A 12,090-nucleotide genomic window follows, 5' to 3' on the forward strand; every position below is an offset into this window, starting at 1 on the left:
GATTTTCTAAAAATTGTTTTCTTTCTTTCTCTCTCTCTCTCTCTCTCTCTCTCTCTCTCTCCGTGGCAGTGATGAAAGCAAATAAAGTGTACACAAAACAAGCGTTTGAGCAATCAAAAAGTGTAAACATAATGAAATGACCTTAAATGAAAATTTTTCCAAAACAAAGATTTTCCGTTCAAATCATTTTCTCTTCGTCCTTCAATAATATAAAAATGGATTCTTTTTATTATTTCCACTTATTTTTATTTTTTTTTTCTCAAACAAAAGATTAGTTTTTTTTTTTGTTCCTTTCAAACAAATTTAACAATGAGAAATTTAAATATTTAAAGGTCTATGATCATTGTACCGTACTCCACAAACAACTGCCATTTCCTACTTTTTCCATCCAAAATTTAGGTGACAAAGGTCACACACATAGCATTTGATGATGATGATGATGATGATAGATTTAATTAGTGCGATTATATGACTCATCCAATGTAAGCTAGTTAGTAATCTTGTTTAATTGATGTTAATTTAATTGATGAAATAATCTTATTACCATTATTATCTCAAGTATTTTATAACAAAGCATTACACATATTTCAAGTGTAAAGATTAAGTAATCATATTATCAGTTGAAATCAGTTAGTAGCATTTGTAACTTCTATTTAGATTAGACAATGTTTGCTAGATTTTTCGGTTTTTTTGAAATTATTATCGACTTTACTGATTTCCCTTGTTTTTTCATTAATGAGAAAGATAGTTTGTTTGTTTATTTGACCACTTATCTTTTACATGTTTTGTTTACTTCTTGTCTTGTTTATTTTCTTCTCTTACTTAATCTGACGGATTCTCTTCTCTTTCTTTCAGAGTACATGTATTATACTATTATTGCTAATTAAATTCATTTCGTTTCACTCACTTAGAAATATTTTCAGAATATCAATTCGTCTTTGTTTATGCTAACAATGAAGCAATAAAACATGCGTTTATTTTAATCAAGTTCTCTCCCTCTCCCTCTCTCTCCCTCTCCCCTCTCTCTCCTTTTCCCTCTATAAAACAAAACCTTTTACTGTTATAAATAGATATTAGAAGTTAATTAATTGACTGTTGGACAATTTGTCATCCATCATCCTTTCTTAACATTTATAATTCCAGTGAACGAACATATTTTCTTATTCTCTTAATTATTTAATTACATTCGACTTTTCAACCAATTTTTAAATTTTATTTTGTGAAATTATTTCAAATTCTTTTTCATTCTTTATTTCTTTCTGAATTCTAGTTTCTTCTTTACTCGCTACTACCTACCTTTTACTTCTTTACTGCTTTTTACTTTTCGCTTCTCTTTTATCATTTGCATTATTTATCAAAATAATAATTAGGTTGAATTTCTAAACTTTACATAGAATTATTCATACTAAACAAAAATTTGTAATCAGTTAAAAGCCAACTTTTATTTTAATTCACTTTATATTCCGTTCCCATTACTGTTCATGAGAAAAGCTTTTTTTTTTCTTTCCAAACATTAATTTTTATCTGATCTCACACTATTCCATCCACAACTATTTAACAAAACTTTTTTGCCGTCACAATTTAATCATATTAATAAGTATAACATTTTATTGTGTCTGCAAATTTTTACTTTCCAATGTCGGACAGTTTTTGAACTTTTCATTTTGAAATCAATTATCATTTATATGCCAACTTATTACGTTAATATTTTATTGATAATTTGTTGATTGATGGTTAGGAATGATAAGGGTTGATGATAACCTGTTTTTATCTGTTGATACATATTGCAACCATTTCAATCAGATCTGTTTTATTGGCCAATAACATGTAAATGATAAGTTGAAATAGTTGAACATACTATCTGCTTTTAGGAAAATATTTAAAGTTACTTAGGTACCTAGGTACCTTAGGTTTATATTCAAATAGATCAGTGATGTCACGTTATAACTGTGATTACTTGTAATCATGTTAAAGTGTGTTGAAATGAATAAATTTGTATTTTCTCATCTCTTTGCCTACAAATAAGAGAGTGGAACAGAATTAAAGAAAATGCAAAAAAGGAAAGAAAATGATTGAAATAAATTTTTAAATTGAAATAAAGATAGGTGGAAGAAAATAACTGGTTCTGCGTTGGAAAAAAAGAAAAATAATATATTTCAAAGTTAGAAAAAAAAAGAAAATAAAGTTCAAAGAGTTTATTTCATATATTTTAAGTGTGAATTATCACCAAAGTTCTTTATTAATAATGATTTGATGATATCTTTCCCTTCATTCCGTCACTTTAGTAATGTTTAATAATTTGCTGTAATTTTTTCTTTTCCCTTCCTGAAATTTTCCATATTCTCATTTGATACTTTCTCGATCCAATCATTTATAAATAATTCTCTTTATTTTAATCTAATTGTTCGTAAATAATATATTTGCTTAGTGCATGAAGATAGATATTTATGGAAAGTTTTTAGTTTCTTTTTGGGATTATTTTTTCACGAATTTTAATGATTTAATAGTTTAATAGTCATCAAATCTGGATTGTTTTTCTTTCTCTCCCCTAAATTGATTTGTCCAGTCAAATTAGTTATTATTTCGTCAAATGTTTCATTTCTCAGATTACATAAATTTTTTATCAGTTATAAAAAATATGTCAAATTGAGAGAACTGAAATAGAATTGAAATGCCTGCTATGTCTTGCAACTTTTTAAATAACATACTAGTTACTTTGTGCCATGAGCTATTCCACAAATTCTCGAATTGTTAGATTCTCGTCGGTGTGGGAAAAAGAAGAAATAAATAGCGGGTATTTACCACCTGAATTAATTCTCTTTCTCTTTTTCTTCACAACATTTCACTGATTACTTTGTGCTATGAACTATTGCACAAGCCACATACATGTCAATCGGTGTGACAATCTTTCCTCTCAATTTTTTAGCTAAAATTTTTGTTTTATACAATATATTCTCTCTTCGTTTCTTTTTTTCTTCCCATTTCACTTTTCTTCTCAGTCATCTTTTCATCTCGTGTTATTTATGAGAAGAAATTCTAATCTAATGAATTTCTCTTTTCTTTCTTTCTCTCCCTCACCTTCTCCTTGTCTCCTCTCTCCCTCCTCCCAAAAAATTTCATTAAATTCTCTCCGTGACAAAGAAGCATTTCATTGACATATCGCAATAATTTGCAATGATTTCATTCATTTGCATAGCTTTGCTTCCAATTCTATCCTGAAAACAGTTCCATCAAATCTACTTATCCTTTCTTTTGCTTATTCGTAATTTGAAATTTTGGAAAGCTATCAGTGAAATAATTAAAAATTCTTCTGCCCATATACCTTTATATCTTCTGCCCATATACCTTTATATCTTCTGCCCATATACCTTTATATCTTCTGCCCATATACCTTTATATCTTCTGCCCATATACCTTTCCCACTTCACTCATACATTGCTATTAATTATTCATGCACTAATTATATCGTCTTAATTAGAATGATAGACGGATTTGTTTGACTTTTTGCTGTTTAATTTCTAAACTTTTGAATTATTCCTTAATTCTAGAGTCGCATAAATTTATAAAAATCATGAAACCATAAGTTCACTTTTTTATATTCGTTATCGATTAAACTAAATCTTCCTTTTTTCTCCTCCTTCCGCAAAGATAATTACTGATAGAAGATTTTGTCATTCTTTTTGATTAGATTTGCAGGATCGTAATGATTTTATTATCATTCCATAAAAAAATCCGTACCTGAAACAAACTTCACAGTGTAGTCGTACCTGTTTTCCTTATCAGCCAGGTAATCAAATCAACTGATTGTTGTTAATTGAATAATCAGTAGCTTTTATGTCATATGAGATATCACATATTTACGTACATACATCTGTGCATTCACAGATCGATCATTTGCTTATTCAGCGAACTTCGTCATCGCTAATCACACAATTTTTCATTCGTTATAAAAATTTCGAGTTTAAAATTGAAATTTTCTTAGAAAATAAAGGAAAACATGTGGAATGTGCACATCACAAATGATTATTCATTTCAGCTTAAATCATTTCATTCGATTCTTCTCATCTGAAAGGGTGCATGCAAGGGACATTTCATTTCTATGAAATAATTCGTATATATGCGTAATCGATTAAGAAGGATTATTCACATATTATTTTAGAATTTAATAACTGAAAATGAAAAAGAACTGTTTGAATGAATGCGGTAAACAACTCTTTTCTCTTTTTCAGCTTATTTTGTCATTGTTTTAAATTCAAAAGGCTCTCTACCCATCTGACCTGTACGATTGTAAATAATTAAATTTTAATTTGGATAATACATAAATGTAGTGTTATCAAGGTAATCTACTCAAATATAGCTTTACTGATTTAGATGCCATAAAGATTTCTTGTTTCAGACTTACTCTCCAGCTACGTTTGTTTGTCTCTTTGTCCTTTTATCTTTTCACTGTTATCACAAATGTTATTGCTTTGTGATAAGGGAATTAAATACGAGCTCGGACTATTCGGCTCATTCGGTCTCAGTCTAATCTGATCAATACACGATTTCTTGTTAGCTGAACAGATCTCTCCTTGTAATTCGATATCCAATTTGCATATCTTTCCGTAACTTTCCATCCTTTTCTTCTCATCCACGTGGAGAGTAGAACTGTCCGTGAAATGCGCTCTCTTCCAGCAATTCTTGGCACTATTCGACATTTCTGGCATTTCATCTCTGAGTGAAAATAACAAAAGAGGGAAGAAAATTGGCCTATAAGCAGCTGTCCTCAGGTTAACGTACGCGACAACTACTTTCATCCCTTCCGGCATTCCTTACCACAGTCAGTCACGGATATCCGACGTGTGTTCGTTCATGGACACAAACACATTCCTACGGAATAATTATCCGTTATTCCGTTTCGAATCGCTCTTACTCGGTTTACTCCGTCCTTACTGAATACTTGCATTCATGTAAGTAAGAGGTCAGTCAAATTTTAAAACTATAAACAAGAAGAAACTAATTCCATGATTCATTTATTTCTAGATTAATGAATAATACGAAAAATTAACAGAGGAATTGTTGATTTCTTTCTTTTTTCTCTCTCTCTCTCTCTTTCTCTCTTTCTCCCTGTATTTGTTAATGTCAAAGGTGAGACAAGAAAGTGTGAGTGTGTGGATAAACAATTTTTTCGTCTCGTTGTCATCGCGTGTGACAGCATTCCCATACTTGTCGTGTTCATAGTACATATACTGCATAACTCATTCCGGCTCATATCTCATTCACCGAATTATGAAGCACTGATCCGATGCAGTACTGAGCACGGATCCGGTCCGCAGCCAATGCCGATATATTTGAAATTTCTGTCATTCAAACGGGAATGGTTTGATTTTTGCGGAATTTGCTTGCTTGCGTCGTTGATGTAATCAGATGCAAATATGTTTGCCCCGCTGTTTCCTGCAGGAAAGATCTCTCATTTTGCCTTTACCCTTAACGCCGAAACTTCCACTGTTTGCCCTTGTCGCCTTACCTTCTACCTTTCTTCATCCACTGACTGACTCTTTGTATGTAACTATTAATCAAATAATACTTTTGTCGAATGTTTTTTTTCTAGTTATTGTGTGTGCATACTTGTTATATTACTTAGTAGATAAGTAAGTTATGAGAGAGAGATAAGTAAGTTATGTAGAGAGAGATAAGTAAGTTATGTAGAGAGAGTACATTCGCGTCAAGTAACTAAACAAATAATATTGCCTTTTGGGAGTGAAATGTCTCATTCCTCTCTGTTACATCTTGATAATCTATCTATTCATTCGCGTGTAACTCTAAGTCTCGGGTAAATCTAGGACATCTGTTAGAACGGGAGAAGAATGCTAGCTGCCCATTGTCTAACGAATGCTACCCATCTTTTGGTACTGTCCTTTTGTCGCACTCACCTTGCTGTAATCTCTTCATTCACAGGACATATCACAAGTGCTTATCATTGTTTATCACATTTTAATACTGCTTATTGTTTATGGAAGGAGTAAACAGATGTAATGTTTGAGGACTTTCATAGGCTTTTGATTATTTCTAATTAAATTCAAATTCTTCAAAATTAAGAAATGAATGGCAGACAGAAGAACTGGAAACAGAGGCTTGATTTGGTGATTACTCGTACGCTTTATACGCTTAAGCTTTTATCAACATATGCTTAGAAACGTAACTGATACCGCATCATTCGTACGTACGTACTCGTCCAAGCGACAAACATTGCAATTCCTTAATCTCACGTATACTTTATTTCGGAAATAGTTTGCATTGTCCGTGTTAACACGCATTTATCCCAGTGGTCAGTTCTCGTCTTTTTAAATTTGACTTTAAATAATTTGAATTAGATTTTATGTTCAACAATTATTTTATATATTTCTTAGTATGATTTTTCTTATAAAGAAACTGCAATATATTCATTTCATTTAATTCTTGAGAAAGCTAATAATTTTCTTTCCATTTTATGACTTTTTATTTTATTACTCAATCTCTTCCGGTCATTAGTTTCTTCTGTTTTTCTCTCTTAAATCTTAAATGACAATAGTAAAATATACAAAGTAGTTGTGTTCAAATGTGCAAATGTAGATAGTATTATCAACGGAATAATTTTGATTATAGTGGATAATTTTGATAAAAATGATTGCTACACTTCTGGCATTTCCGGCACAGATCGTATTTCTGTTTTTTCCTTTTTTTTTTTCATTTATTTCTCGTTCCTTGTTGGAAATTAAAACGATTAGTTTTTTCTTTCTTTTTTTTCCGATGGAAGGGACTTTCTTCATTGCTTTTATTTGCATCAAATATTTCTCGCAGCTATTTCCGTGGTTTTTAACTGTTTTGGAATAATTTCCGTATCTTACCTTCTCCAAAGTTGTGATTCAGTGAAGTATATGGTAGTTCATTAGGAGAAGTGTATTCTTCCTGGTCATTTCAAAAAAATTGTAGAAGTTTAAGAAATTTAATACAATTTATGTTCTAGAGGGAATTCTCTGCCATCTAATTTCTTGACACGTCGAATGAAACTTACAGGTTGAAACTTGTTAATAACTCTGCGACGGACAGATCATCGATCTAGGAGAAGCATTCTCTGTTCCCATCTTTCTTCTAGAGAGACCGGAATTAAATCCGGTTCTTTTGCTTGAGGTTAAATTCGAATTTATGTCAAAATATGTCGCAATATTGGCATGTCACAGTAAGTAAGGCTTGCAGTGTACTAAGAATATTTCCTCTCTGATCGATTGCTAATGTCATTAACGTTCGTTGATTCCGCATCATTTCTGTTCCATAAAAGTATGCGCTTTTGACGCTCTCGTCGCATTTCAATGTCCACTTTGATGGGACACACACACAGAGAGAGACAGTTTTTTATGGATTAAATTGGATTCTAAATGTTCATTTCATGATTATGCCTGATTTTTTGGAAAAGGAAAAACTTTTCAGAAAGAATAAATAATATTTTTGGGTGTACGTCGAAGTGGACTACTCAATGTTCTGCCGCATTTCATTTCAAATTTCGCTATACTTCTCCTCAATTAAGTGGATATATATAAACGAATAGAGGACGACTCTGTTCCTTACTTCCTTCTTCCTTCACTTTCTTATCACTTCTCATCTCTACTTCAAGTTTTTCTGCAAAAAGAAAACAACGATTGTATATCGAACAAATGCCATCAATTTTACCTACCTTAGTCATTTTCTTCGGTGAGTTTCTTATTCTTTTCTTAATCTTTATTAACAAATAATTTAAATTAATAAATGCCAAGAATTCCCGAGAGTTGATAATATTTGTGTAGCATGCTCTATCACATTATGCTTAACAGTGTACAACATTCCATTTCTATAGAAGAAGTATCGGGAATATTCGAGAGTTTATTTGCTTGGCTTGTAGTTCGCAAGCGGTACATATAAAAGTAAAATGTAGCAGAATTGTTATCAACAATTTTAGCATATGTTTACTACTGGTTATAAAGACATGATTTTGTTGACGAATTTATCATCAACAATAACTCTTGATTGATTCTCATTTCCATAAATAATTGTCGCTTGATAGGTCACTGGTGCAATGCAATCTTTGCTGGTAGTAATAGCTTTGCGCAGGGTAATTTGGCAGTATTTTTCAATGCTACTTCGGCGAAATCCAGTGATGACCATCCTCTCAAGGCCAATGTACCCAATTTATGGTAGATTGAAATTTTTCTACTTATTTCATCGGATAATTTTTATGTTGCCAATAATTATTGCAGATCTGTAATTAAAATTATACACAAAAACTATTTCTGTGATTTTCCATAAAAATAAAACTTTGGAATTTTTTGCTTTTTGCCTATTTCAGTTTCATTAGAAAGGGAATGTTGTCAACTGATCAGGATCCATTCCTTTAAGGATAAAATTGAATGAAATAAAAGTTTGATTTTATTCTTGAAATGTGCAACATCTAAATATTTTCACTGAATAACTGCTTTTAGGTGTCAAGCAATGTCCAATCAAACTCAACAATTAATACCTATCAAAGAAGCTCACTTTATAAGAGATCTAGACAAGGAAGTTTTCCCAGCGCTTATTAACAATCAGACACGGGCAATTTTAGAATTTGGCAATACATCAGTTTTGAGTGCTGGAAGATATCGCTGTGAAATTACCACCGAAGAAAATGAATTAGTGTGGGGATGGTTATTTGTAAATAGTTAGTTAGTTTTTTGTTGGAACAATTTAGTGCTTCTCAAAAGTTTTCACAGAAAGGAAAGATTCGATAAAACTTTCTGTCCCACTTTGGTGTTTTTAATAAAGCATTAAAAGAGATTTACAAATGTTACTGCTTGGTAATAATTTCATGTGTGTCACATTACAGTGCGCCCAATCTTTCATGTGAATCACTCGAAAATATTGGATGCAGTGGGTGACAATCATTTCCGTGTTAGAGCTTCAGTTCTAAGGGTAACGGAAGGCGAAACAGTAACGCTGAGTTGTCCAGTACGAGGCTTTCCGGAACCAACTATTCAGTGGTATAAAAATGATATACCTGTTGGTGAGTTATATGGTCGTAGATATCAGTCAGAATTTACCGGTGATTGCCACAATCAGAAATGAAAAACTGGTTTTTAAGTTGATCAGAAACAAACATTTCAGTAGTCTGAAAAAAAGAAAAAACAATTTAACTTTATAGTTCTGACAGATTAAATGCATTTGTTAAAAGAATTTTTAATTACTTACAACTTTTTACCCATTGGAGTGCAAATTGTTATAGCATCGACGGAGCAAATAACCTTCTTAGAGAGGGATTTGCAAATTGCAAAAGTGGAATTTGATGATGAAGGAGTTTATTCATGTGTCGCGCAAAATTCATTTTCCATATTTATTGATGGCAAAAATATCCTATGGGAGTCACGGTTGGATCGTGAACTTAAGGTGAAAAGTAAGTTTTTTTTTGTGCGCTCTTAGTTTAGTAATTCAAGCATTGAGGCTAATTTATTTCCTTAAAGTCAACGAGAATAAAGTAAGTTCTTAACTGTATTCCCTCAAATCTTCCTACATCACTTATGTAAATTAAAAATATTTGATTGGCGAAATTTGATGTAAAGGAAGAATGACATGAAAAAAGATTAAAAATTTGTTGAAAGTAAGGAATGAGAGGATTGATTTAGCAACTCTAAATTATAGCATAGAAAGAAAGAAAATAATTTGAGGAAGTAATTTCTTAACTTATTTTTAAAATAATTCTATGGGGAATTTAGATCTTTAAAAATCGCCTTCTTTTCGAAATATCACTTAGTTGCTTTTTGTTAGTTATTCCAAAAATGAAGTTGTATGGTAATAACTTCCAAATATTTGTCATTAATGCGTGCAGTAAGTCAGTCGAAACCTAAAATATATATCAGAAGATGAAGTCCTCAACTTTTATGGCAGCAAGAGAGAAGCAAAGTGGGAAAACTGAAAAATTAATGTATCTTTTTCCAATGTTCCAAATTTGTAGGTAGTTAACGACATTGTTTGTGTTGTTCAGAGAAAGGAATCGAACCTGGTTTTTATCAAATCTTTTTTATGTTGAAGTTCAATTTAAAAAGACACAGCTAAGCATTCCTAGAAAGTTAACATATCATTGGCTAATTCTGAAAATAAACGTGTTACATCATCCGTCTCCGGTAATCTGTATATCCGGTAATCTGTTTTGTTTTAGAAGAGATGAAATAGTAGTTAGGAAAAAATCTATTTGTTGATTTCTTCGCTTTGTTAATCTGTAAAAATTCTCCTTTCTACCGCAAACCAAGATAGTAGTGCAGTACTGTGAACATAAACTATCAAATGTAGTATTCATCTACGCCAACTTTTCACTTTTAAAATTTAACTGTTTGCAACTATTTCACTTTTTTATTTTGCGACACTAATAAGAATTTATTTCAGAAGAATACTTCAATGCTAGATTACACTAAAAAATTCATTTTTAATATGGAAATCGGTAAAAGAGATAGTTTTATTGGATTCTGAGCAATTCGTATTTGCAATCTTGATGTTTGCTGTAGTTTAACAGTTTATCATTTCAAATTTCAAAGTAAACATTGATGAAATATTATTGTAGCTTATTTGTGCTGATTAAATTCTAATTTTCTAGGCTCGTATAGATGGATTTATCCACTTATAGTTATCATTATCATATTGTTATTGTTATTCATCATCATTTATGCATGTTCAGCTTTCAATCGCTACAAAACGTACAATGTGGAAAAACGCGAAAGGTAAATTTTTATTTCTTTTACTTTGTTTACACTTCTATATAAGTCAGACATTCTTTATTCATTGACTATTGTAATAAGTATTAGTGAAAACAGAAGAGAACTATCATACTACCTCTACAGCTACAGATAGATAGCCAGGTAAGCTAGGTAAGCCAGGTGAGTGAGTGCTGCATTGAAATTTGTTCATGTGTGTGTCACTTGCAGACGAAAGAAGCGACAAACAAATGTTGGTTACAACGAAAATATGTCACAACAGCAACCAATCCTAGGTTATAATAACGAATTGGATTAAAATAATGGGAAGACAGTGATCATAGCATTTCCTTTCTTTCAGTTCTTTTCTTGAATCACTGCCATTCAGCAATAAAAAATAATGACGAAAATAACGATCCGGAAATCAATTCCTGTTTTATAAAATTTGGAATTGTTTAATTTTTTAGTAGTATTTAGAAATATATGTTTTTATCTAACTTTCTGTTACTGATACGTCAATATTTGCTTACTTATGTGTGCCTCGAAGTTCTTCATTCTGCCCACTTAAAAAATTCTTTTTTTTTTTTTTCGTTTTGATTATGATTTTAAAGTATGCATAACTTTCTGTTGTATTGATTGAATTCTATTAAATGATTCATATTCGAAGATATCAAATCTATCTTATCTGAGTTATTCCATCCACACAAGTCTGCTCTTCACATCTCTTCCTGAAGGGAACACATACAAAATTTGTTTCTTTCTTCTCATTAATGTTCTTTTATTGATTGAAATTTTGAAAATTAATGTATGAAAGTTCAATTTTCTTCTGGCAAACTGCCACAACTTTCAGCCTTTTTTAAAGCTTTCTTTAAATTTTACCTTTATTACATTCATTGCTGCTAAGTCACCACCACCACCATCATCATCACATCATCATCATCACATCATCATCATCACATCATCATCATCATCCACCATCATTATCATCATCACCATCATTATCATCATCACCATCATTATCATCATAATCATCATTATCCTTATCACCGTCTTTTTGCCACTCGTTTCTTTCTGTATATCTCATATATGTGAGTACCTTATGTCAATAAATCTCAATTTTTTATTTGTTTTTCTTTTAGATTAATAAAAACTAAAGTTGAAAGAGGAAATGTAAAGAAAATTTAGTATTAGCATTTATTACGTTACAATCCGTTCTACAAGTGTTATATTAAGGGAAAGATAATTGGGGAGAGAGAGAGAGAATATTTTTGAGAAACATTAAAAATTCTTTATTTTGTTTTAAATGTTTTAAATGTGATATGGCTTGTGTCATTTCCACAAACAACGAGCAATCTTTTTCTACAAGGCAACGATATGTGCA

At 31.1% G+C, this 12,090-nt stretch overlaps 1 protein-coding gene across 1 annotated transcript; it reads left to right on the top strand.

The window, feature by feature from the left end:
- Positions 1 to 7,670: 7,670 nt before the first annotated feature.
- On the top strand, positions 7,671 to 11,028 carry Bm4365 (Immunoglobulin I-set domain containing protein; the record flags this gene model as incomplete). The annotated part of the gene is made up of 7 exons (XM_043081125.1): positions 7,671 to 7,707; positions 8,057 to 8,186; positions 8,472 to 8,689; positions 8,855 to 9,031; positions 9,251 to 9,418; positions 10,613 to 10,736; positions 10,941 to 11,028. The coding sequence occupies 7 exons, from the start codon at positions 7,671 to 7,673 to the stop codon at positions 11,026 to 11,028; spliced, it is 942 nt and encodes a 313-aa protein (XP_042937059.1).
- Between the last annotated feature and the right edge of the window lie 1,062 nt (positions 11,029 to 12,090).

The sequence above is a fragment of the Brugia malayi genome (assembly GCF_000002995.4).
Source record: "Brugia malayi strain FR3 genome assembly, contig: Bm_v4_Chr4_scaffold_001, whole genome shotgun sequence".
NCBI classification, from domain to species: Eukaryota; Metazoa; Nematoda; class Chromadorea; order Rhabditida; family Onchocercidae; genus Brugia; species Brugia malayi.